This window comes from Acomys russatus, chromosome 4, assembly GCF_903995435.1.
Source record: "Acomys russatus chromosome 4, mAcoRus1.1, whole genome shotgun sequence".
In the NCBI taxonomy this organism is placed as follows: Eukaryota; Metazoa; Chordata; class Mammalia; order Rodentia; family Muridae; genus Acomys; species Acomys russatus.
This window is the reverse complement of record NC_067140.1, coordinates 10,477,355-10,504,939: the sequence shown is the minus strand read 5'-3', so window position 1 is coordinate 10,504,939 and position 27,585 is coordinate 10,477,355. Positions and strand designations below refer to the sequence as shown.

Here is a 27,585-nt window from a genome sequence, read left to right as displayed (position 1 = left end):
TTCCCATCTGCATGTCACCAGAATCCCAACCCCTTCTCTCAGCACAGCTCCCACATGGCTTCTCCAGCCTGACTGTGTCTTTGGCAGACGTTGTCAGGTGGTTTCACTCCCCTTCACTACTTTGCAGTTGTGAGTCTCTGTCATAGCTCTTTCAGTGAGCTACAGGGTCCTTTTACACTTGGCCCTTTCCCCTAGTTTATTTGTTCTCACTGAGATGCACATTTTGAAATTTTATCTCAGAAGCCTCAGTGGCTCAGTTGATGAAGCATCAGAAGTCTGGAGGTCTGGGGTTCAAACCCAAGTAGAAATTTTATCTCAAAAATTCTCAGCTGAGCCATGTACAGTGGTGCACACCTGTAATCTCAGCCCTCAGAGAGGCAAAGGCAAGCAGATTTCTCTGGTTTGAGACCAGTCTACAAATCAAGTCCAGGACAGCCACGGCTGCACAGAGAAACCCTGTCTTGAAAAACCAGAAAAAAATCTAAATGGAAACGATAGCTAAAATATAATTAAGTCTGTCTTTTTATACATAAATAAAGTGGTAAGTTACTTTAAGAAAAACAGTGTTTTTTGTTAGAGGACTCTTGGAAGTGTTCAGAAAGCCTCTTCACCTTTCCTTATACTGGGCGCACAGTGTGCTAGCTGGTGTGGGCATCAGGGATCTAGACCAGGTGGTTCTGAAAGCGCTGAGTGACTTTTCTGTAAAGGAAACAGAGTAGCTGGTGAATATAGGGATGCCTTTGTTCACAGCCTTTTTTTCTAAAAAGGAAAACACATTGGCATAATAAGTTTTCTCCTTTACTTCTAAAAACACCTATAACTGTGTGCTGTTGATTACATGTCCAGTCACATTTTAAAGTGCTTAGTTTACACAGCTGAAGTAATCTGTAGGTGAGTTGTCACTCTGTCTTTCTGGAAGGTTATGGATAGCTTATACTTAACTGAAAGTATAAGTGCTGCAATGGAAGTTATTTTTCAAATATCATATGCAACCTTAACAGCATATTTTAGGTATAAACTTCATTATAATAATTCAAAATAAAATTACAAAAGACTAAAATGGCTGTATAGAAAAATGAAAATCTAGTATCTTCAATTCTAACTAATAGCTAAGAATTTTTTTTTAAAGATCTTAACATGTCACTTTAGAGGCTCAATTTGTCTATAAGCTAAAAAGTTGTGCCTATGTGTAAAAAGAAAGAAAAACAAAGAAAGACAAAGAAAGACAGGAAGAAACCTAAATAAATAAAATTTGTGGATAGGAAAGCTCAATACATAAAGATTCAGATAGTCTCCCAAATAAGTAAGCACTTTCATTTTACTTGAAATTCTAATAGTAATTTTAAAAACTTGATTCTAAAATTATGCAGAACAGTAAGATGCAATCACAAAGCCATTTTATGTGTATATGCACATATAGTATCTTCCTCTATTGCTTTTCACAATATTTACTTGTTTACTTATGCATTTAGTGGAGGGGGAAGAGAGGCTGTGACAAGGACTTTACCACTTGGCTAAACCAGCTGACCAACCTCCAGAGATCCACCCATCTCTGTCCAGGCACTGATATTATAGATGTACATGGCCGTGGCTGGCTTTTTGTGGGGTACTAGAGCTCCAGATTCAGGGGTTCATGTTTATATGGCAGGCACTTCAGCCATTAGGCCATCTCTACTACCTCAGCAAAGACAACTTTGAAAAATAATTCTCTGTCAAGAAATATAGTTCAGTGATGATGAAAGAATATGGCTTTATTGTAGTAGTGGACAAACAGGCTATGGGACAATGATGAACAGTCTAGATATAGCTTCATGGTTATCTTGAAAGTTAATATATAAGGGGCTGGAGAGATGGTCGAGACTGTGCTGCTCTTGTGGAGAACCTAGATTCATTGGTCAGCAACTCATAGCAGCCTATTACTCCAGCTCCAGGAGGTCTGTCTGGAACCTCTTCTGGACACCTATGACACTGTTCTTCCCTATGTGCACATACCCATACAAAGGTACACCCTTTAAAATAATAAATCTTTAAAAAAAAATTTATATATAGTAATGTAGCCTCACTAGTATTCACAAGATGACTTACGTTTTAGAAACTGGTATTTCATATGGCAAAATAAAAGACTAAGAATGCCTGTGCTTTGTTTAAGGAGAATTAAAGAATTTGTAATTCAGTTATAAAGGTTTTTCTTAATGTGTTAACTTTAGTGATTAATCGAAAGGATATTTTGCCTGCTTTCCTTTCCTGAGCTGATAAAGTAGAGACAAACAAAAAGCTACATGGAAATTCTGTTAGTGAAACCCAGGGACTATCAGCCTGTTGGGAAGCTGAAATGTAGGTGAGAAGGGCACTCAAGAGCCCAGCCAAGCTGTATGAGAATAGATACTTGGTTGGTCTGCTACTCTGTAAACGGATAGAAGTGTTCATAATCTGGTAACATTTAGAACACATAGCACCATTAAGAAAACTAAGGGCAGTTTGAATCCATCCTTACAGCAGCATTTGGAGTCTGCTAACTTGCCTGTGGTTTTCTGTGCTATGTTCTAACACCTTTCTAAAGTACGCTGTGCTCTCTGCTTCCTCCCTAGGAACGACCTGCCTCTGATGCATGGCAGAAACTGGAGACATCCCGAGAGTATAAGAACAGTAACCGGCTGCGGGAGTACCAGCTGGAAGGGATGAACTGGCTTCTTTTCAACTGGTACAACAGGTGAGGGACCCTGAACCGCAGTGCTCACACCCTGCAGGTGTATTGTTGCTTTGGCCTGAAATACATTGAGTAGACTTAGAAGAATGCTAAGAGCAGCACTGCTCCAATTTGGAATCATTCCAAAGCTTTGTCATTATGTCAGTTGTTTCCCCAACAAAAGGAGAAATGAGTAGATAGCATTGATTGTGTGTTGGTAGAGAGGCATAGTCTGCTCAAAGGATGGGAACAGAGCTAAGGTCCTATGAGGGTGGGCGTTGTCTGTCTGGGTTTTAGTGTTTTGCTATAGGGTCTTATGTGGCCAGGTGGCCTCAAATTCAATATGTAGACTAAGAAAACTCCTGACCCCTGCTTCTTCCTCCTACGTGCTAGAATTACTGTTCTTTGCCACCACACCTCTTCAGCCTTTACAGCTGCCGCTCCACAATTTAAAGTCCTTCGAAGAGAACGGATCTAGATTCTCATCTCATCCCATTACTCATTCTGATGTGACAGATGTAGTGGGTTTGTGTAGTAACACTCAGCTGTGAATTATTCCTATTCTGATTCTTATTAGAACCTAGAGGAATCAGGTGAAATTTGGGGAACATAACTTGAGATTTTCTAATGACTGGACATTGTACCCCATTCATTATTTTCAGATCAGTACATTGCAATGTAAAACACACTTAGGGGGTATTCTGGCAGCCTCATGTTCTAGGGTAGCCTCCGCTACTCACACTGTGACCCAGAGTGTATGTAGCTTATCCAACTGAACCAGGTCTTGGGTCTGAACAGTGAGGGAGTGAGACCAGATATGGTCACACCTCTTCCAGGACCACCACTGTTGCTTCTGATCACTAGAAGATAGCATTGTTTTTACTCTTTCATGAGAAGCAATTTATTATGTATCTCAAAATTGTGTGTGTGTGTATGTGTAACCTGAATGTTGAAAAGAAAGTGGGGGGGGGGGAGAGGTCCTAGGGGAGAAAAGAGAAGGGAATAAGAGTATAATTGAATGTGTGTGGCATGGAAGCAGAAAAGAGGGGCTCTCTGTAGGGAGAATGAAGAACAGCATAGAGGCTGGGCCAAGAAGGAACGAAGTGTAATAATAATATATGAGGAAAATTAGTGGTGTGTATGCTAACCTAAAAATTAACTAAAAATGAAATTTAAACAAAAACAGCTTGGGTTGTAGTTATTTTCCCTACAATACTGTTTTATAGTACTTTTACTGTCTTTTCTAATATCTTTGCTCTATAAATTTTCTCATAAGTTGGCATAAAGAGAGTTTGGATAATTTTTAAACTATTTTAGTTTCATCACTGCACCATTATAAAGCCTTCACTAACCTCATAGGTCAGAGTTTAGCTATAACTTAAATCTGCAGTTTTCTTATTGGTAATGACTTGCCTGTACTTCTTACTCTCTGCAGGAAAAACTGTATTTTGGCTGATGAAATGGGCCTAGGGAAAACCATCCAGTCCATCACATTCCTTTCAGAAATATTTGTCAGGGGAATCCATGGCCCATTTCTCATCATTGCCCCTCTTTCCACCATCACTAACTGGGAGCGAGAGTTCCGGACGTGGACAGAGATGAATGCTATTGTGTACCATGGCAGCCAGATCAGCAGGCAGATGATCCAGCAATATGAAATGGTGTACAGAGATGCACAGGTGAGCCTCTCCTCAACTAGAGACTGGCCTCACTTGCCCTCAGGAGCTCCAGCCCTGCACCTCGAGCTGCTGTGGGCTTGCTGTACTGCTGAGGCTGACTTCTCACTCACCCTGTATTGTCTGTGTAAGATTGTGATAACACAGACTGAAGAGGTGTTTCCTTATCTTTGTGGGATATACTTGAGGCCTTTTTTTACGACACTGAAATCTTGGCTTATTGTCTAGACTATGAAATTGCTTTTTAATGCAGAAGATTTTGTCTGAACCTTTATGGACTCAATAAAGAAAATAAGAGTAAGTGTTTGGGCCTGGTGTGATGGTACACTCCTTTAAATCTCATCATTTGGGAGGCAGAAAGAAATAGATCTCTTGAGTTGGGAAGCCAGCCTAGTCTGTGTAGCAAGCTCCAGGCCAGCCAAGGCTACATAGTGAGACCCTGTCTCAAAAAAGAAAGCTCTTTAAAAAAAAAAAAAAAAAAAAAAGTGCATGGTATTTAGAATTTGAACCCAGAGAATTTGTAGAGGAGATGAAGAAATTGGATAGGGAAAGATAAAAATGGGTTTCGTGTTGTTGAAAACACAATAACTTTTATTTTCTATATTCTTGTTATATGTAACCAGTTTACTGAGCATGGGTATGTACTGCCACTGGGCACTGGTTTTCATAATTAAAGTAAAAATTAAATGATCAATCAGAGGAAAGCCAGGGATTCAGACAACGTAGAAATTGTTTGGCAGAAACTTTAGGTTGCTTTAGCCATAGGCACCTCTGAGACGTGGCAGTATCCAGACAGGCAACACATGGGGCTGTTGCTCCTCTAGCAGCATTGCACAGGTGCATGCATCACCTCTGGAGTCTGCTAGAGCCTGAGTCCCAGGGTAAAACTGTGTAAATCTGAAAAGTAGCAGAGGCTCTCCTTGCGTGTTAAAAGAATGAGAGGCTTGGGTAGACTGCAGGCTGGAGGTAATGCAGGAATCAGCCTGGCTGCTTTCTTTAGCATCACAGTTAAGACATGAAAATGCTCCCTTGTTGCCCTCACCTTTCTTAACTTCATGGGGCCAGTGACTCACAGATCGGTTTCCTTGATGTTTAGAGGTCTCTCTTATCTAAACAGCTGGTTCATTCTTAAGTTTTTTCTTTCTCAGAGGGGCATGTTAGATTTTCTTCTGTCTCTGAACTTGCTGTTCTCTCAAGTCTAATAGCAGAATTCAGTGGCCATAGTGTAAAGCTCTGCTTTTGGCTTGTGTCATCCTCAGGGAAACCCTCTTTCAGGAGTCTTCAAGTTCCATGTCGTCATCACAACATTTGAGATGATCCTGGCAGATTGCCCAGAGCTGAAGAAGATCCACTGGAGCTGTGTGATAATCGATGAGGCCCACAGATTGAAGAATAGGAACTGCAAACTTCTGGAGGGCCTAAAGCTCATGGCCCTGGTGAGAGCTAGCCAGCTTTTTACATAAATAAACACAAATTTCTTCTTCTCTAAGTGGAAGAAACATTCCATGGCCTTCTGCACATCCTTTTTGCCAGATTGATTCCTAGAGGGACCTAGAAGGCACTAAAATACCATGAAATTTGCAGCCTGGAACTATGAGGTGTTTGCAGTTTGTTTGGGGGCCTTTAACACTACTGCCATCAAGCAATGGAGAGCTGTAAGGATTTTGAGTGAACAAATGGTCACTCTAGTTATCATGCATTTGCTGCTAGAATCATTCATGTGAAAGGGAAGTGGACCTGTTAATGACTCTACACCTGTGCAGCATTGGCACCCTATCTTTTCATTAAAGATTTGCCCCACATTGAATACAAAATGCCCTGGCTAGTTTTTGCCAGGAACATGCACTATTTTTATAGCTCCAACATGGTTCACAATCTGTTTTTTATTTTTATAGGAACACAAAGTGCTGCTCACAGGGACACCCTTGCAGAACTCTGTGGAAGAGCTCTTCAGTTTGCTTAACTTTCTGGAGCCCTCACAGTTTCCTTCAGAGACTGCCTTCTTAGAGGAGTTTGGTGATCTCAAAACAGAAGAACAGGTAATTGGGGGCCTAAAGGACTTTGTGGTGGTTCCCTTCACAGTAAGGAAAGTGTAAGTCATTATGGGGACAGGAATTCTTTAAAGTCTCTACTTTTGTAAGATGAGCAGTGCCTTCTCTGTTTTGTATACTTGTTTATATTGAGGAAGGCACCTAATAATTAGCAGTTCTTGTTGCTAATAAGAATTATTAGGCTTCGTGCTTCACCAGATGCCCTGTATGCTCAATGGTATTTGTGGCTCTGGCCTCAGGAGCAAGGTGTTGTCTTCTGCTTCCCTTGATCCTTCATCTTTCCTACTCCATAATCCACAGCGTGTCTCCAGGGCACCTCTTCTTGCTTATTCACTGCACATGTGTGCGGGGAAGAAGGCAGTCATGCATGTGGAGTAACTGTCAGAGTCTGTCCCAGTTCCCTAGAGTAACAGCTTTTAAAGATCTATTAGTCTAGTTTATCAGGCCCAACTTAAAACAGTATTAATATTCATCATTTGTTGACAGAAATCTCTACTAGGAATTATAAAAATAGGTGAGTTAAAATGCTGCTATAAAGGAACAAGGAAGAGCTGGAAATGTAAAAGAACAAATCAGACCTGATTTAGAATCCGGATCAACAAGGGAGAGGGTACAGTTTAGGAATATTTTGGGAGACAGGTAAATTTCCAGCGAAGAGGAAAGAAGAAGGACTGCCTTACATGGGAGGGCGAGCTCAGAATAACCAGAGCTATGATGAAAACCACTCAGGAGTGACAGATCATCTGCTGGGGCTGAAACAGGGTGACTGCAGCAGAAAGGAAAGCCAGAAGAGTTACAGTTAGGTTGTTGGGAGATCTTGAAATAGGGCTGAAGAGCAAGCAAGAAGGTAACAGAAAAGTCTTACAGGCTTTTAGTTTAAGAAAGACAGTTCTGCTAAATTGATCTAGCAACGGAGTAAAAGTGTGCTGGTGTAGAAAATTTGGAGACCAAAATTTTTGAGACTACTGCTAACTGATGTCAAGAGTACACTCCTGTCTGTTGTTTAAAATCACATGTAACTCTTCTCCTCTGCATTTCAATATCTGTTGATCCTTCAAACGCCAGCTCCAACCCACTCTCCATTTTTGGACCATTGGAAATGCATCCTCTTCTCCCATTGCACTTACTTTGTGGTCTGCATTTTTTCTTCTTCCTAGACAATGATCTCCTTGAGGACAAGGCCCACATCTTCTCCAAAGTTGTGTTTGTTGTATTGACCAGCAAAGTGTCTGGCATATAGTATACTCTAAATGATTCAGGTATGAACCAAGTGAAGGGCAAAAGCTGAGCCCAGCATGTGGCAGATTGACATTTGTCCCTACCTTTAACAATTAGCTAGCTCTGTTTTTCTCTTTAGGCTCTTACATAGTAATTCTTTACCCACTGGGGAACTACATTCCTAAACGCCTTTGGATAATAAAATCAAGGTTTTTTAAAAAGTTAGGTTTAAAATTGTGGTCAGTTATAAGGAAAAAAGATACATCAGTTGTCTATTTTATTTTTTAATTACATCTTTTTAATTGACACAAAACTATAATGGTTTTTGTGTACAATATGCTTTGAAATATGTAGCTGTAGTAGATTAGCTGAACCAGGAGACTTAATCTATGCATTACATTACCATCTTACTTTTTGTGGCCACTATCATAGCAGCCCTCAAGAATACATTGTTATTAATTATAGTTTCCATGTTCTATAATATCTCTTGTGACTTTGTTCTATCTAAGATGGTATGACCTTTGACCAACATCTCCCCAAACCCACTCTCTGGTAAGCATCATTCTACTTATTTGTTTGAAGAAGAAATTTGTTTTAAAACACACTACATACAAGCTCTCAAAAGTTTACAACATAAAAGTTGTTCATCTTCGCCTAAAACTTGTTTCAGTAAGTATCTCTTCTTAACCACCCCGTAGGTTGTGCTGTTTCTTCAGGAAGCAGTGCTGCAGCAGGCCCTGCCCCGATAGAAATGTTAAACAGCCAGCCCTTCCTGGCTTTAGAACATAATTTCTTTTATTTTCTCATCACAGTTGATCTTACTGGAATCACACTTGAGCTGTATGTATATTCACTCAGGTGCTTTGACATTGTGTCCCCTACCCTGTCATTGTCTTCCTGGAAGAGGGACTGGTTACCTTGTTGGTGCAGTTTAGTGAATAGAGATCTGTGTGCGGGTGTGGTCTCTTAGACACATAGCCAGGCTATAGCAAAGAACACTACCAGTCTTGAAATGGCCCTGACACAGCAGCTCCCGTGATGTTGCTATACAACATTAATTCTTCACACACACCTATGTATAAAACAAATGCTGCTGCTGTTACTTAAAAGGCATAGGATAACTCCATTTCAGCCCGCCTCTAGTTCTTAATTCTGTCCTTTTCACATCTCATTCTTCCTTCTTAATATATCTATCATATGTACCTTCTAACAAGACAGAGTATTCTTCATATAGCTTCTGTGCATGTGTGTGTGTTAGAAGAAGAGCAAGAAAGGTTTGTTTCCTCCATCCTAGAAAATAGGTACTGTCTTCCTTCTCCCTTTTTATCCTTCTAAGAGGTTGCCACATAGATTCTCAGTAATTTGTGATTTGAAACCAGATCCCTTCTTCCTCCAGATATTACCGTAAGCTCCCCATTTTCAGGGATCAATCTATGACACTTCATGTCATTTTTTATTACCTCAATGCTATGAGGACATTGGAGACATTATAGTAAATGTTGAAATACCATAGTGATCATTTAGTTCAGACTGTGGTAAATAAATGGCTATCCTTTTTCTGAACAGGTAAAGAAATTGCAGTCTATCCTAAAACCGATGATGCTTCGGCGCCTGAAAGATGATGTGGAAAAGAACCTTGCTCCCAAGCAAGAGACCATCATTGAAGTAGAACTGACCAACATCCAGAAAAAGTACTATCGTGCCATCCTGGAAAAAAACTTTTCCTTCCTGACCAAAGGTGCAAATCAGCACAACATGCCCAATCTTATTAATACCATGATGGAGCTGAGAAAATGCTGTAACCACCCCTACCTGATCAATGGTGAGTCAGGGCAGTAGGGAGCAGTAACTCTGGACAGGCATGCATCTCTGCGGAAAGCCAGTGATAAACAAAGACCTGTGTGCTAAGTTCTCTTTATACGCTAGACTAGAACATATTTGCCTTTTTACATGGTATAGAACAGCTTCAGAGAGGCTGATGGATCTTCCTGAGTAATATAAGAACTTCTACCAATCCTCTGCTTCTTCAGGACTCCTGTAGACCTTCCTAACAAAGAGTGGATGTTACTCTTCAGTTTGCTACCCTTATGATACATATTCTCACCCAAACTTCCCATGTGAGAACAGAGAAATGTGTTACTTATTTGAATGAATGATAATGCAGCAGTGAAATTAAACGTCTGCACTAAGTTCAGTCATATTAGTCACTGACTAGTTAGAGAAAGTGTGGCGGGGTGTGTGTGTGGGGGGGGGATATATATATATATTATTTTATGTGTAGACCAGAGGTCCACATCTAGTGTGTTCCTTAATCACTCCACACCTTATTTTTGAGACAGGATCTTTCACTGAACCAAGAGTTTAGCAGTTCAGCTAGACTGGCTGGCTAGGAAGCCCCAGGTATCCCTTTCTCCCTGTCTCTCCCCCTGCACTGGGACCGCAAGCGTATGCTACCTCCTCATCTTCTTTTTACCTTTTTTTTCGATTCTCATCTTCTTATGTGGTGCTGAGGATTGCCACAGACCTGGGTTTGGGTAGTTTGCTTTGGGTTTTTTTTTATTTTGTTTTTGTGTGTTTGGTTGGTTGATTTGGGGAGGGTTGGTTTGTTTTCTTGGTTTTTGTTTTTTTTAGCAGTGAAACTTTTTAAGGAATTGTGATAGTATTGTGACTCAGATTCTTTTATAGCTAATCTTACAGTAACAAGAAATGTGAAAGTCTTTTTGCCAAATCTTTGGGTTTTTTAGCAGTGAAACTTTTTAAGGAATTGTGATAGTATTGTGACTCAGATTCTTTTATAGCTAATCTTACAGTAACAAGAAATGTGAAAGTCTTTTTGCCAAATCTCTGGGTAATTTTCTTTTCCTGACTAAGTTGGATTATAGCTTGACATCTCCAACTTTGAATTTCCTAAAGAAAATTCTAAGAAAGCAAGGTGGCCTTCCTCCTACCGCAAACTGACTGCTAAGGCTACAGACCATATCACCCCCAGAGTCCAGAAGTTAGGGATTGCCTGCTCCCCCAGAGTCTACAAAACAGGAACAGCTTTTAATTACATCTTACTCAAGAGTGCTTTTAAGTAGTTCTTTCTTTTTCAGGGGCAGAGGAAAAGATTCTGGAAGATTTCAGGAAATGCCACAGCTCTGAAGCCTCTGACTTCCAGCTGCAGGCCATGATCCAGGCAGCTGGGAAGCTGGTGCTGATCGACAAGCTGCTCCCCAAGCTCATTGCTGGTGGCCACAAAGTGCTCATCTTCTCTCAGATGGTGCGCTGTCTCGACATCCTGGAAGATTATCTCATCCAGAGGAGGTAAGACTGTCCATCATCACCATTCTCAACCGGCCTGCAAACAGTGTATTTCTTTAACATTCATTCACATATGTTTTAACTGCAAAACAGTCACCATTAGAGAAAAGGAATGTCTTTTAAAGACAGACTGAAGTCCATTGTTAATCTCAGGACCAAGTAGTCTCATATTTAACTGTCTGGAGTAAATTCATAGCTTTTATAGTGTGGAGTTACTGTTTTGCTTAAGAAAAAATTCCATGCTTTTGTATACTTGCTTAATTTAGAAGAAATAGAATCGCAGTAGCATCAGGAAAGGGTAAAGAAATGACGCAGCAACATTCTCATTGTGTAGTGTGATAGAAGTGTGTCCTGGAAGGTGTCACTTCCTTAAGTTTCTGAAGTTATTTCAGCCAGTAGCTCAGGAAGAATTATTAGTCCACTCAGTGGCTCTCAGGGGCTTTGTGGCACTAACTTTCCTTTTAGCCATGTAGTTCTTGGGCCTGACTTCCATGCTTGTGCAAGTGAGAAGAATGGTGTTGTAGGGCCTACCCTGGTCCTCTCATACTGCCTTAGGTTCTGTCACTGTGATACACCAGTGATCTGAAGATGATGTTAAATTTTTAAGAATGCTCCTGTAAGGATAAAATGTCTCAAGGTTGTAGAAGTTAGTAGTGTTAACACTACACGTCTTTCTTCTCAAGTACAAAAATGGGAGTAGATCTAAGCTGCCTTAGCAAATGTTCCTCCTTGAAGAGTGTGTTTGTCTTCATAAATTGCATCTCTTCATAGAAAGAATACTGAAGGAGATGGCACACTTCACTGTGGATGTGCTGACTTCTAATATGCATAGATAATTCTTCAGAGTCAGGCAAAATGATAAAAAGCCCTTTGAGCACATGGTAGAAAACTGCTTAGACATGTCATTGTCCTCTTGGAAGAGGCTAACAGGGCGAAACCAGAACCAACAAGGCAGTTAGGTGTCTTGTCAAGTCACTCTAGACACGAACTTAGTGCCAAAGCACTTCCTCTTCATAAATATATCACTCTTCAGAATATACAGGCCTGTTGGGGGTGGTGTTTTGTATGAGTAGTGAGTCACAGTGCAGTGAACAGACTCCTTAGGGCCTCTTTTAGGCCGTTTTTCCTATGTTGTTTATTGTCATTTGTGTTATAGTCAAGAGTTCTGATTCCCCTTAAAAATATGTGTAGCAGGACACCTTGGACAAGTCCTTGTTCATGCCTAATACCCATAGATAGTTTACTTTCATTTCCATTATGTCTAATTATCTAGTTTTCTTTCTTTCCTTTTTTTTTTTTTTTTAAGCCTTATTTATTATGTATACAGTGGCTCTGCCTGCATGTACACCTGCATGCCAGAAGAGGGTGTCAGATCTCATTATAGATGGTTGTGAGCCACCATGTGGTTGCTGGGAATTGAACTTGGGACCTCTGGAATCGCAGTCAGTGCTCTTAACCTCTGAGCCATCTCTCCAGCCCAAATTGTCTAGTTTTCTATTAAAGAAAATAGAATAGCTTTCCCAGCATTCATTATACTATTCATTACATTTACTGAAGTATTATAACTGCCAGATGTGTGTCCATTCTTTTCATTCTTCCTATAGATGTGTCTATCCTTGGCGCTGGAGAGCTAGTTCAGTGGTTACGAGCACTTGCTGCTCTTCCAGAGATCCCACATTCAGTTCTCGGCACCAGCACTGGGCAACTCTTTGATTGCCTGGAACTCCAGCTCCAAGAGACTCAGCACCCTCTTCTGGCCTCCATAGGCACTGCTTGTACATACGTGGCATGCACATAGAAACCCATACACATAAATAAAAATCTCCTCTTCTCTTGCTCACATATTATTCTAGATAAACTTCAAAGTTATTCTTTAAACTCACCTGTGACCACTCTAGACCCTAGTTGCAATGTATATGTAAATGTGTGTTTTATAAAGATGTAGAGAGCTATGTCCACTGTAGAATTCTGTTGGATTTTATATATTAAGTAGACATAGATTGATGTCTTTGCAAAATTGAGAAACATGCTACTCTCAGTATCTACCAGGCCTTTTATGAACACTGTTGAGTTAATAAATATGGAGGGCCATCTATCTACCTAGCTTTTGTTGAGACCTGTGGTATAGATTCATAGTAAATAAAACAGCACAGCTCCTAGAGTCCCATGACCAGTTCTGCTTATTTCTTATTGAATTTTACACTAAACATTTTACATGCTTATGGAGATTATAAATGTGAGCACTCTTGCTCTCGTTTTGTGTGTGTGTGTGTGTGTGTGTGTGTGTGTGTGTGTGTGTGTGTGTGTGTGTGTGTGTGTGTGTTTTCCAACAGCTTATTGCTGGCAGACAAGAAAATTGTTCATTTCCCTTCAGCTTTTCTGAGATCAACAATTCTTGTGCCAAAAACATGTCATCCCCACCCCTAGCCTGTCCCTCAGAGATTTTTCCAGAGTACCACCTGCTTCTTGTTGACAACTGACAGTTTCTCAGAACTACAGCTTGATAATCCACATTAATTTCTAGGGATCTCATTCAAAATACAGTTGTCACAGAGGGTTAGTTGCTGAAGTTTGGTGTGGAAAATGTTATGGTATCTGATTTCTTCATTCAAAATTATTAGCCCTCAAGGTTTTCTTTGCTCCGGCTGCTCCAGCTGCCAGTTGGTCTATCCTTATTTAATTTCAGGCCAGACTCTCACACAGATGTGGGGCATAGCCAGAGTAAGAAGAGAGTGAGGGGTGATCTAACAGTGCACATAATCCATTTTTAGGTTTTTCTTTGCGAGCTCTCCCTCAAAACTGAACAAGTGATCACGATGATCCTCAGGCCTCTGGATTCTTGATGCTCAGGAGTGTCTTGTCATAGACCCGTCCTTTGTTCCTGAGGCAGCAGTGTTGACCTAGAAGGGAAGGAAGGGGGCTGCTGTTTAATAGAACCGCAGCTCTGTCTTCTCACTGCAGCTGGGCTGCTTCTGCCCATGGTACACAGCACAGTGGATGCAGCATTGTGTCATCAGCACCATTTGATACTTAGGTATGCTTCCCGAGTCCTCCTTCAGACTTACAAGTTCCCAAACTTTACCAACGTGTCCTTTAATTGCTCTTTTTAGTTCTTAAGAATACTCCTCTGTCCAGCCCTGAGATGTGGGTTACTGTGAGACCATCATTCATTGTCAGGTCTGCCTTCACCTTCATTACCAGCTTGGGGCTGAGCACGCAGATTTGCTTGTATGGTTGTCTTGCTGTGAAATTTCCATAGTTGGGAAATGAGGGTGATGAGATAAATACCTCTTAGGATTGCAGTGAGAATGAAATGCAGTGATGCATAATCAAGTGTGTGCTGCATATTAGTGTACAGAGCAGACACCTACAAACTTGGTTCTATCAGTGTTGTGGTGGTTACAAATGTAAGATTAAAATACAGTCTTTTTCATCTTATATCACAAAATCTCCTTCGTCAGCCTTTCTGACAGTCCTTCCCCAGACTCTCCTGTCATTTGCTCCTATAGCTCCCATAAAACTATTTTTGGATATGTTTTAATTTTAAGAGAAAGCAGTAACAGAAATCACACACACACTTGTAGATGTGGTTACCTTGTGAGTGTGTGAGGGAAGACAGTATCAATGTTGCTTTTTGCTTTGTCGTTGGCATGTAAGTCTTCAATAGTTTCTTTCCTTGGCTGGCTTCTTTATACACTCTTCCTTTTCTCAGCCAAGTTAGAGCTGAATTTTGCTTTCAAAGCCATCCCCACACAGAGCCATCTACCACTACATCCTCTGTTTTTATTTAACTCTTGCCAGTTATTTCACTGACTTTAGAGATCGACTATGGCATTGATGGGTTTTATATAACTTGGTCTTTTTCTTTAGAAACAATTTTTCAAAGGCTTACGTACTTTATTTGTACAGATGTTTTACCTACAAGCATGTCTGTGTGCTATTTTTGCCTGGTGCCTAAGGATGTCAGAAGACAAAGTCAGCTACCCTGGAACTGGAGTTACAGATGGTTGGTTGTGAACCACCATGGAGGTGCTGGGAATCAAACCTTGTCCTCTGTATGAGCGGCCAGTGCTCAAACCACTGAGCTCCCTGCCTTGATCTTTGTCTCAGAATGTTCTTAGTACTTCTTTCTGACTGCTGAATTTTGTCAGCTGTGGTGCCAGAGTAAACTATAAATTTACTTGTCAGTGAGATAAATCAAAAGGATAGAAAAAGATTCAGGAAAAATAAGACTGCTCTTATGCGTTACTGCTCTATTGGTTTCTTGTTATCCATCATATGAGTGGACAGCAGCAATATGTCCCCTAAACATCTTCATTTCCAGTTCTTTATCCTCTTGTCTTTCACCCCACCCGCTAGGGGTTGAAGCAGGTGCTCTCCCACCTCACTCCGTTGTCCTCTTCGTGTTCTTTAGTCTTCCTGTTCCAGCACATCTTAGATTAAATCATGATTGTAATGTAACTGTACACATGGAGGTTTTGCTCTGTATCTTTGGAGAGACTGACAGAGTGGAAATGGCGAGTTCATATCCCAGGTCTGGCAATGCAAGGCTCCTTACCACTTCGATTACCCTGAGCAACTGGAAGCTGAAGTGAACTCTGAGCCCCTTTTATGAGCACCACTGAAATCAATAGTTGAGGCTTATATTTGCTTTTCTGCCAGGAAAGTGGTAGGGTGATGTTCTCTGCAAGTGTAAACTTGGAAATTCGTGAGAATACGTTGCTTGGACAACTTATTGGGGATCATTACTTTGTGATTTTTTTAAGTCTTGTAGTCATCCTTCATTTATGACTGGCTTTTTATTCTGTTTTTTATTGTTTCACAAGGAAGACATTTTTCGATGCAACTTTAATCTGCTCTGCTCTTCTGTAGAGGGTGGAATTCTTTAGAGACTCTTGTCATTGGTCCAAATTTAAAAGCGAAGGCTTTGAGGCCACTGGGCAGTAGCTTCTTGATTGTTTGTTCTTTCAACTGTGATTAACACCTGGGCTTTCATTCATTTGGGTCCCCTCAGATACACCTATGAGCGAATTGATGGGCGAGTACGGGGAAACCTGCGCCAGGCAGCCATCGACCGGTTCTGTAAGCCAGACTCAGACCGCTTTGTCTTTCTTCTGTGCACCAGAGCGGGAGGCCTGGGGATCAATCTCACAGCCGCTGATACCTGCATCATATTTGATTCTGACTGGAACCCACAAAATGACTTGCAGGTAACCATTAGGATGATACTCTTTACTTAGCTGCCCTAACTACCCAGAAGTTGATAACAAAGTCTGGCTTACTTTTAGATTGTCTGCTGTGTCTTGTGCTATGGCATTGGCTCTTAGGGATTTGACAGGACAAGAAACTAAATGAAAAGTAGGTATTGACCTTCCCACTAATCAAAGTGTAGTTCTCTCCCTTTGCTTGAAATCAAGTGATATTTCCAGTGAGAACCTCCAAACAGAGTAGAACTGCTATTCTCAAACTTAAGTGTGTGCCATTTTCCCTTCTGTTTGTTTGGTGTCATATGTCATTTGCAGTAAATGAATTTAAAAAAGAAAAAACAAAATGGGAAAGCTCCAGTGTGGCAAAGGGACAGGCAGGCCCTCTCACTGGTCTGATTGCTTTCCATTTGATGCAGTATGTTGGAGGTTATATGTGTCCAGTTTAGTGGCTTTGTAGATTCTATTTTCCTATTGCAACCAAATTAAATAACATGTAACTTACTGCAAAAACATGTTAAGCATAGGAAACAGTGAATGGCTCAACAAGTAAAGGTGCTTGCCATCAGGCCTGACAGCCTGAGTTTGATACCCAGGACCCACATGGTTAGAAGAAGGGAACGTTTTGTTTTCTGGCCTCCATGTGTACACTCTCTCATGCATGCATGCCTGCACATGCACACACAGTTACAATAAATAAATTTAAGTGTAATAAAAGCAAGTATAATGAGCACTAAGTAGTTCCTTGAATTTTGGAGTTCATCAGCTCTGTTTCAAAGTAAACTCAGTGGCAGCTTTCAGATTATACAGTGAGCCAGCCAAAAATATTCCAACATCTCAGGAAAACTATTAGAAGATAGACTCACATCCATTATTATTCATGATTAACTTCATTTTAATGTATACTAAATCTTGGAATATTTGCTAATACTAAGATTATTAGTTTGTAGGGTAACAAGAATATGTAAATGGCTCAAAATCTAACAGGTTGTTGATCAGGAATATTTGAGGCCACTGGTTCATTTAACTCAAGACAGACCCTAGGCAGTGCTGCAAGGGAAGGGATTCGGGAAAGAGGGTATTAAACTGAAGCAGGGGTAGGGCTTCTCTCCCGCCTGTCCCTTCCTCAGCGTCATTCTCCTTTGCTCTTTTCATTTAATAAGTCTCTAATCTTTTGTGTGATGAAAACAATCTACTAGTTGAAAGCCAATGCTTTAAATATTAAGTTGGCTAAAACTTCAGAGAAATTCCATAATAAATTATCACAAAGTAAATTGTGTGGGATTATGTTCAATATCTGGCTTCAAAGAAAACTGATGGTTATAAATAATTCACTGTCAGGTCTTTGTCCTGGCGAAGAAGTTAGAATCAAAGATGAGTTGCTAAAGATCATAAATATACAGATTTGAAGAAGTAGTATATATACTCAACATTGATATTGAAAGGCAAAAGCTAGTATTTGATCTCTCTATTAAAGAGAGCCTACTTAGCCCAGCATGGTGGCGCACGCCTTTAATCCCAGCACTCAGGAGGCAGAGGCAGGTGGATTGCTGTGAGTTCAAGGCCAGCCTGGTCTACAAAGCGAGTCCAGGACAGCCAGGACTACACAGAGAAACCCTGTCTTGAAAAACAAACCAAAAAAGAGCCTAATTTGGAGGTAAGGATGTGGGTCAGTGGGAGAGCACTTACCTAGCATACTGGGTTCAATTCCCAGCAGGTAAAAATATTAGGGATTTAAAACAAAACAGAGAACTAAGGAAGTACTACCTTTGTGGCTGCCCCTGTTTATTAAGTAGTTTTATTTGAACACAAGTCCACTCCTATGTATATTGTCTTTGCTCAACTTCATGTCACAATGGTGGCTATGAATAAGTTGTCAACAGAAACCCCAAAAGCCACAACATATTTAGCATTAGGTACTTTGCCAGTGGTTCACCAACTCTGGACAAACCACTTCTTAAGTCCTTGGCAACTATAAAGTTCTGGGCTCCTTTGCGATGTGAACCCAAACTTAAATTGATTGAGGGCAAAATGGCAAACAGAACAATAGTATAAGAGACCAAAAATGAGTAGCCAGTTTGGACATTTCCACAGGAAACTTTTGGAATGACCATGCCTCTCCTAACATTGTATACATTGACAATTGAGCAGATAAAACACCAAGAAAAGCAAAAATGGGAATGCCAAACCTGCTGTACAGGTGGAGGCATCTAAGATGATTGACTTACACAAACACCAACCAAAGGAAGTGGAATGAACTATTCTCATTTCAGTCTGTGAAGAGGAGACACACCTTGGAATGGCTGATTTTAATATGTACTACAACGGAATTGGCAAAAGATAAAGAATATTAATGTCCATGCTGAGGTTAGACAGTACAAAAATGTTCAGTGTGCTGTCAGTTTGTGAGCTTCCTCTTAGCACTTAGCTTAAATGAAGAGACTAAGAAGAGCAACAGTGCAGATGGCCTAGGTGGCAGCTTGCATGTCGGAACATCACAAAAACGAAAGGCATGGGGGAGTCAATGGTAATGACAGCCCAGGTCAGGGTTAGAATTTTAGTGTTTTGGCTCTTGGTCTTCCAGACTAGCTTCTCTGTTTCTGACCCACCTGTTTCTGTTTTAATTGATTGTTATTAAGGTTGCATAATTTGGTGGGAATTACTTTTTCTCTTTTTAATGTGTCATCAACCAGCTTAAAGATAAGAAATGAAAAGTGTAAGGTAGTTTAAAGACAAGGAAGTGGATTGATAATTATTGGAAAGTGATAGGTGGGTTATAAAGACAACGTGATACATAGAGGGACAGTTCAAGCTCTGAGTCTACAGAGATGAAACAAGGTTCCTGCCTGCCTGATGGACTAGAGTCTACCTAGAGAATGGTGGGCTCTGCATATGCACAGATGCACTTCCATTCCCCACAACACTTCCCCTGAGGGCTCAGATCTTCAGACCACCCTATGATTGCCAAGACTGCATGCAGCTAAATCAACTGTGAAGATGGGCAACATGAGACCCTGACACTAAAGAAAAAGAAAAAGCTACTAGATCTTTCCTAAGCACTGTTCTTGTTTAGGACACTCTCTTGATGTACATTTATCTACACTGCCTAGTATTTTTAATAAGTGAATCATCGGCAACTCTGCAAGGTTATTGCCCTTGGAAAATAGTTAAGCATTTATCTAGGAATGGTTAAAAGCACATACCACATATACTGTTGATATAAACATCAAACCATGGAAAAATATCAAACCATTTTGCATCTGGTTTTAACCTATATTGTGGTGAAATTTTATGAGCGCTCCAGTGAACTCTTTCATTTGAAAGAAAATGTGATTTCACTGTGGTCTCAAACAATATGGCAATATATGGACCAATCCAAAGTTGTTTCTAGTCGGGATACACCAGGAAGCTGTCGCTTCAGGGATAACCTATATTTCTTAACTGATGCCTTGTGGATCCCTGTAGGCCCTTGGAAGTAAAGCAAGCATGATTGTAGGAAGAGTGGACTCTGCACCTGAGTCTGAGCTGGGGAGCTTTGCTGCCGAAACAAATACAAGATGGTTGTCTCAAAGAATTTGTTCTGAGTTAGTTTCAGAGGTCAAAGGCCATGGTCAGTTAGCCCTGTGGCAGAGCAACATATCATGGTGTCAGGCTTGTAGCAGAGTAGCCTGTTCAGCTCATGGCAGTAGCTGGTCCCAGTATCCCCTTCAAGGACATCTCTGTCCCAGCCTAACCCTCTTCTGCTAAGACCCACTTCTCATAGTCTTCTGTAGGGCTAAGCACATCTTCCAGGAGGTCTGTGGACACATGTGGCTGCAGAACAGAGCTGCAGTCTCTAGAACATCAGATGAGCATCGAAAGTCGTCCTGTTTTCTTAGGCTTTTTATTGTTACTGTGCTTCAATTCCACCCTCTGATTGTTTTCTGGAGAGGGAGAGGTGCTTAGATAGGTTTGGGTTTTGGTTTGGGTTTTGGCTTCGGCTTTAGTTTTGTGAGAATCGAGTCTTACTACATAGCCTAGGCTGGCATGGAACTTAGATCTTCCTGATCTGCCTTCCAAGTGCTGTGCTGCTGTGTCTGGCTAGAGATATTTTTAAATAAATTTATCTCCTCATAAGACATGGTTATTGACTATCATCTGTTACTTCCTTTACCTGGTTGCACTCTGACTTGACTAGAAAATCTTACCTGCTCCCGTGACTACATTGGAATCAGTTAAAAATAGATGCAAGTGAACAATGGAGGATCTAAACATTAGCTTCAGAAAGTCTGAAGGAACTTAGGTACTAGGACTAGACTTACAGCCAGAATTAGGCTCAGGGACTCCTGCATATGCACATCCTCCTGTCTTGGCTAAGTTTGCCAACTTGCAGCTGTCAGTAGAGTGGAAGGTGCCCTGATAACCCTGCTAGTGGCAGAGAAGTATTCTGTGTTCGGAGACAAGAGGAAAGGACTCTAAGGGGAGGGGACCCAGTACTTCAGCAGTAGCAAGCATTGTCTAAGTTCCCTTTAACACAAAATAGTGGCGCATGCCTTTAATCCCAGCACTCAGGGAGGCAAAAGCAGACTGATCGCTATGAGTTCCAGGCCAGCCTGGTCTACAAAGTAAGTCCAGGACATCCAAGGCTACACAGAAAAACCTGTCTCAGAAAACAAAAACAGCAACAACAAACAAAAAAGGCAGTGGTGAAGGCAACAGCTTAAGAAGGAAGTGGAGTAATGAAAACAGTTTCTTCTTAGGAGGCAAGTCTTTGTAAAGATGTAGAAGAACCTCTTAGGAGTAGCCTGCTGTTGGGCTTATCCTCACAGAGGCCAGAAGCGCCTTCCTTCTTGCTGCTCCGTAACAAACTGTTAAGTTCTCCAGTCTTGAAAAGAATTCAGGTTAGCAGTGGTGGACAGTACAGTTCAAGGGCCTTCTGTGTCTTGTGCTCCCTAAAGACAGAACTGAGAAACATTAAAAGCAGATGTCCTGGCTGGGGCTACAGCACAGGCTAATACCGCTGCCATGTGTCTGTGGGAGTTTGCAATGGAGAAAAGAAATCCATACGGAGGAGACAGCCTCTTCTGTGACCATCGAAGAATTCTGGGAGCTCTCCATACTGCTCCCGGAAAGGTGGGGACTGGTTCCTCTTTCTGTGTCTTCTGCTACCACCTTATTGACAGTACACCTGTGTCTTGACAGTGTGCAGATGTCTGAACTAGGAGGCATATACATTTAATCTTTCCCAGCTGTGAAAATTTTTAAGCACGTATCTTAATGCTCTGTTATATAATTCATCAGTGACTAGATGCTGAAGTGTAGGGTGTGCCCAGCTTTAGCTAAAGTGCTAGAGGCGCACCAGTGAACTAAACTAGTAACTCTTTTTCACTGCATTAGATTTTGAGGAATAAGAAATAATAAATAAAAACAAGATAATTACACATGGTAGCATAATTATAAAGAAAATCAGATAGGATGAGGGGGCAAGGATGATGGGAGTTGAGCACCCTGATTTAGGTAGAATGTAAAATGGTGGTGTTTGAGCCTAGATGATAGGAAGGAAGCATGTTACAGAGATGGCTGCACGGTAGGAAGTGAGCATGAATGATACCTGTGAGACAGGAACTGGCTGTACCCTACAGTCCCAAGTTAAAGTGGTCATGCCTCCATTAATACCTTGCCTCTCTTTTGTTCACTTGATGCTGCCCCAGAAGTACCCTTCTCTACTGTCAAAGTGTGTTACTCCTTCCTGTTCTCTGCCTGCACGCTACTCACTTAGCCGGCTATTGAGCTCGAGACACTGTGCTAGGCCCTGGGAAAACAAAGTGATAAGTGCTTCATACCAAGAATGTGATGGGAAGATCATGTGCTGTTTTCTGAGGACCTTTCCAATGTAAGGGAAGGTTACACATGTGTTACACATACAGGCTAATGCCACCGCCATGTATCTGTGAAACACCGAACAGATCTGGAGCTAGGAAGTGCAGGTTCAGCAGTAGACCTGCAAAGACCACAGAAGAGTAGATTGTACTGTGTAGCAGTCCTTTATTCCTTCTTTCATGAGTAAGCAGACTCTCACAGCCTTAGTAAAAAATGATAGTGTCTTGACTCTTAATACTCAGGGTTGGAAAACAGGTTGGGGAATTCAGCAATGTGATAAAAAATGGTTGAGTTAGGGAAGGGACTGTAAGTTGTTTTCTAACTTATGATTCTTCAGGTTTTTATTAAAGAACAAGTACAATTTAAACTGTTAAGGAAAATGTTTTTAAAGTGTAACAGAGCTGCTAACTCAGAAGAAAATGGGGCAGGGAGGGTAAGGGGAAGAAACAGTGTTGTGTTCGGGTTTTTGTCGGAGATTTTAAAGACTTTTTGAGACAGAGCCTCATTCTGTATCTCAGGCTACCCTCAAAGTCACAATCCTCCTACCGCTGCTACCTGAGGTGTGAACTATGATACCTGACTGGTTTGGGTTTGGGTTTGTACCATCCATTTCATTTTCACAGTTGTAAAAGGTATAGTATAAGGTTTTGCTGACTTCTGTACTTGAGATTAACAGTAGTAAACTGAGGGCAGAATATGTTTATAATCCATCACTGCTAGTTTCTAAGATGTACCCTTTGCTTGCATTGAAATCACTAAAATCCCACACTTGAGATTACAACGAAAACATACTTATATAACATAACTGAGTTTACAAAGAACCCAAAACTTCCATTACAGTTTTAGTTTCTTAAAACATTGCCTCAAGCTTTTGTTCACCTCAGATGTATCAAAAAGTAAAGAACAAAGTGTGAGTCTACAAATCCTGCAGAACATCAGAGCTCTGTGGTTTTCCCAGCTATGGAAGCTTTTCACATCTCTGCCCAGCTGTGTCCTGCTCCTGAGGCTCCCACTCTATCCTGGCTGATGCATCTCATGGGTCCTACTGCAGTTGCTGTCCTGTTCTGAATGTTTCTCTCTACCTTACCTTTTATATGTGTGAGCTCTGATTAGGAAAGTAAGGAATTTATTGTGACTTGACTGTATAATGACAAGTCTGTTAAATGGGGTAAGAACTACTTACCCTGATGTCATTTCAGGAAATTACAGTCAGGAGTCCCATATTCCTTCTTTTCTTTTTCTTTCTTTCTTTCTTTCTTTTTTTCTACTAACCTCCACGTGTATGATTAAGATCATGTGGGCCTTAACGTGAAGCAGGAAAAAAAGAGGCAATGAAGTATGATGTGCTTGCACAGACTCAGAACTCCTGTGGATGACTCTGTAGACTGTTCCATCTGCTGGTTGGCGTGGGACAACTTCACCATTGCTGCAAGTGTATAAGTGCCTTCATTTGAACACATTTCTGCACTGTATAAAATTGGGTTCTAAGCCAGGCGATGGTGGCGCACATCTTTAATCCCAGCACTTGGGAGGCAGAGGCAGGCGGATAGCAGTAAGTTTGAGGCCAGCCTGGTCTACAAAGCGAGTCCAGGACAGCCAACACTAGCACAGAGAGACCCTGTCTCAAAAATTATCATCATCATCATCATCATCATCATCAGGTTCTAGACATGAATCAGAAAGGGAATGTGTGTGCTACAAAAGCACATAGTGTGTCTGTTACATTCCTCTGCCAGACCTTTGCCTGAAATACTTACTCAACTTTCTCTTGTTAGTTACCTTCAAACACATACAGGCCACAAAAATTAGGTTCAGGGCTTAATAACCACTAGAAGGTGGTATTTCTTACCTTCTAGATCAGTAGTTCTCAACCTGTGAGTCACAAGTGACCTAAGACCATCAGAATATACAGATATTTACATTACAGTTCATAACAGTAACAAAATTACAGTTATGAAGTAGAAATAAAAATAGTTTTATGGTTGGGGTCATCACAACATGAGGAACTACACTAAAGAGATAAAGCATTATGAAGGATGAAAACCACCGTATCCTATAGCCATATTCTTTACCTTAATCACTTTACTTTTTAAATTACTTTTCATTACATTTATTTATTGGGGTAAGGGAAGCATACCACAGTAGGAATATGGAGGTCAGAGTTGGTTCTTTCCTGGAGACCATCAGGCATGGTGACAAGTTCATTTGCCCACTGAGCCATCCTGCCAGCTTACTGATCACTGTCTTTATTTTCCAGAATTAGTCACCAAATCTCCTAGTAACAAATATTTGCTATCACTAAATATACTGAAGGAACAGCAAAAATTAAGCAATTTAGTTATCTGTCAGTAGAAAACTAAGTAAACTGTAGTATACTTAACCTTGAAAAAAAGAATAGGGATATCTCTGGATATGATGCTATGGGATCTTTCTGGATATAGTGTTGAATGAAAAAGGAGAGGAATGTTAGCATTTATTTTTTGTTTGTTTGTTTATTGAGGGAGTAAGACACAGTCTCACCATGTTAACTCTTGCTGGCCTGAAACTCAGTATATAGACAGGCTGGCCTTTAAAGAGCTAGCATTTATTTTAAATGGGCTGTTTCTGCCTGTCTCTCCCACTCTCCAACCATGAAAAGATAAAAATAAGACAAAGCAGAACAGGTTGTGTATATTTTTTAATTGTTACCTGTAGAAGGATCTAGGAAACAGTGTACATGACAGAAGCCAATTTTCCCAAACATGCCTTAAGTTTATGACTTTAGAACCACTTTTTTTTTTTTTTTTTTTTTTTTTTTTTTTTTTAGCTTTTTAAAAGTCTCAAAATGCTTAGTTTCAGTTTACTTTCCAACTAACTTCCTGTGGTATTAACATCTTATATAATTGTAGGATGATGAATTATTGAAACCAGGAGGTTAACACAGATACAGTATTACAGTGACTCTGCAAACTGTGTGTATTCCTTCAGTTTTCCATGAGTGAGAAACTTTCTGGTTCAGAATCATATTGCATCAGAAGTTGTGCCCCCTCAGCATTCTCTAGGATATGATAGCACCTTTGTTTTTCCTTACTTCTGTGACCCTGACACGTTAAACGGTTCTGGAAAGCTATTTTTAGAGTGTTCCTTAGTTTGTCAGTTTGTATTTGCCTTATTGTTTTTTCTTAGATGTAAGATTATCTGTTATAGGCAAGGTTACCATAGAAGTGATAGTGTTAGTCAGTGCACTGTGTTGAAGCACATTATGTCAATGTGTCTGGTTGCTTGTGGTGTGATTTTTACTTGGTTGAGATGCTGTCTGCCAAGCCTCTGCCGTCTGCTACTCTTATCAGCACTGGAACCTCACTGGGGCTCTTCTCAGATACCCTGTTGTTGTCCTGTGTCACAGAAATCCTGTAGTTTTGAATCTGTAAGACTGACCCCTTCGTGTACTCCAGCAGTTCATCGATGGGGTATATGTTGGGGTGGACCCTGGATATGGGCCTTAGAGGTATCTAAGCTTGTCGGTCCACCTGCTTTTGTACCTTGGGCCAGCTCACCAGCAACCCCCTCAACCAGGGCCAGCTCTAGCCTGCCGCCCAGGCAAGGTTCAGGGCCCACTCTCCCGAGTGTTGTAGCTGGTTAGGGACATGGCCAGTTCTCCCACTCCCATGACCCTGGGACCGGCTCTCTTGCCTGTCATAGATGTCATTGATGAAGGGGAGGAGGAGGGTATCTCTCTCTTATTCTCACCACTGAGTAGCAGATAAGGGCCAAGGCCAGCTCTCCTGTCCATGTAGTGGCTCACCTGCAACCCTCATATCCAGGGCCAGTTTTTACTGTGCTACCCAAGTGAGGGACAGGGACAGTTCTCCCTCCAATCATAGATAGGGAGAGGGGAGGGCATCTCTCCCTTGCCCATGCTATTGTAGGGCAGACAAGTTTCAGGCCCAGTTTATTCCTTCAATGGCAAGGTGCCTCACCCATGCCCCTGCCATCAGGGTCAGCTCTGCTGTCCTACCCAGTTGAAGTACAAGACCTGCTCTCCTGAGTGCTGCAGCTGGTGAGGAGCAGGACCAGCTCCCCTGTTCTCATGACCTCATCTGGGCCAACTCTCCTGTCCACTACTAGTGGTGAGGGCAAAAAGGAGGGGAAGGTATCTTACTCTCCGATGTTACCACACAATAGACAAGAGGTAGGGCCTACTTTACCACACTCATGGCCTTGGCCTCACAATGCCCACATGCGGGGGTCAGCTCTCCTCCTCTCATGCCCCCAGGGCCAGCTCTCCCATGATGCCCAGGTGAGGGGTGGGGGCCAGTTTTGCACAGCCCTTAGACATTAACATGTCCCTGGATGGCAACACAGATCAGGGATATCTGCCTGACCTTTGGTGGTAACTGACTCCTACTGCTGCAGGGCCACTTACGCAGATGTGGCCGCTGGTGACAGCACAGGCCTGGATCCTACCATGGTGCCTGTAGCATCACTGGCTGCTCACACCAGGCTGGTCCTCACCACCCTTGAGTCTCCAGTTCTGCCTCTCTTCACTGTGCCCACATCCTTCTGTTTCCTTTTCATTTCGTCACCACTTACTTGTTCCTTTTGTGGCACCTGGGGTCTCTGAGTGTTTGGGATTGTCTCAGGAGTGGTCTCGGGATTCCTGTGCTCCAGTTGTGCATTGTGTCACTGGGTAGGGGTCATCTTGTTGATGTTCTGCCTGCCTGGCCTGCACGGCATCTGACTGGTAGTAATCTCAGGTAAGCTCCCTGTCCAGGCCCCATGGCACAGGTCTAGTGATTGATTTGGGCTCATTCCTTGTCCTGCCTGCCCTAGTGACCCCCTTGCAAGGGTCCTCTCTCTCTTGGTATTACTCCCACCTAGGGCCCGAGGTCCCAGGCGAGGTTCTTCCAGTCTCCAGCTTTTTTCCCATTCTGGGAGCCCCTCCAGACCTGCCTGGTGCCAGGCTGGTGGTTGACTCAGACACTCTTTTTCAGGGAATGTTAGGCTACTAATCATTCAGGTCCAAACACTGAGCTTAGACACAGCCTCTCTCCTCTCTGCCACCTACAGTCACACATGTGACACAGCAGCCATAACTGTATCACCTCTAGGGGCTGGAGAGAGAGGGAGAGAGAGAGAGAGAGAGAGAGAAAGAGAGGGAGAGAAAGAGAGGGAGAGGAGGGAGGGAGGGAGAGAGGGAGAGAGTGTCACAGAGGGAGACAGAGAGAGCACGCCCTTCTTGGGTCTCTGTTCCATATGTACAAATACCTTCCTTTTTTTGTATTTTGTTTTGGTTTTAGTGTTTTTCAAAACAGGGTTTCTCAGTGTAGCCTTGGCTGTCCTAGAGACTCACTTTGTAGACCAGGCTGGCCTCGAACTCACAGTGATCACCTGCCTCTGCCTCCTGAGTGCTGGGATTAAAGGCCACCATGGCTGGCTCAAATGCCTTCTCTTACATAAATGATAGTATAATTCTTAGAATCAGGAAATGAGAACATTATTCTTCAGTCCTCTATTCCATATTGAAATGGTATCATTCCATTTCGTACCTGCTCTTTTGTAGCTATTAGGATCCAATCTAGAATCGACCATTACATTTACTTTTTAGC

The 27,585-nt window shown here is 41.7% G+C and overlaps 1 protein-coding gene and 1 pseudogene across 3 annotated transcripts in view; one reads left to right on the top strand and one right to left on the bottom strand.

Moving 5' to 3' along the window:
- The window catches only part of Chd6 (chromodomain helicase DNA binding protein 6), a 118,166-nt gene that overhangs the window by 41,706 nt on the left and 48,875 nt on the right, over nucleotides 1-27,585 (top strand). For all 3 annotated transcript variants that reach the window (XM_051143717.1, XM_051143714.1, XM_051143716.1), the window contains 7 exons: nucleotides 2,589-2,710; nucleotides 4,122-4,365; nucleotides 5,622-5,798; nucleotides 6,258-6,401; nucleotides 9,198-9,453; nucleotides 10,727-10,937; nucleotides 15,949-16,144. In XM_051143717.1, the coding sequence (XP_050999674.1) occupies nucleotides 2,589-2,710; nucleotides 4,122-4,365; nucleotides 5,622-5,798; nucleotides 6,258-6,401; nucleotides 9,198-9,453; nucleotides 10,727-10,937; nucleotides 15,949-16,144 (1,350 nt within the window). The remainder of the gene's footprint in view (nucleotides 1-2,588; nucleotides 2,711-4,121; nucleotides 4,366-5,621; nucleotides 5,799-6,257; nucleotides 6,402-9,197; nucleotides 9,454-10,726; nucleotides 10,938-15,948; nucleotides 16,145-27,585) is intronic.
- On the bottom strand, nucleotides 26,973-27,094 carry LOC127188712 (uncharacterized; annotated as a pseudogene).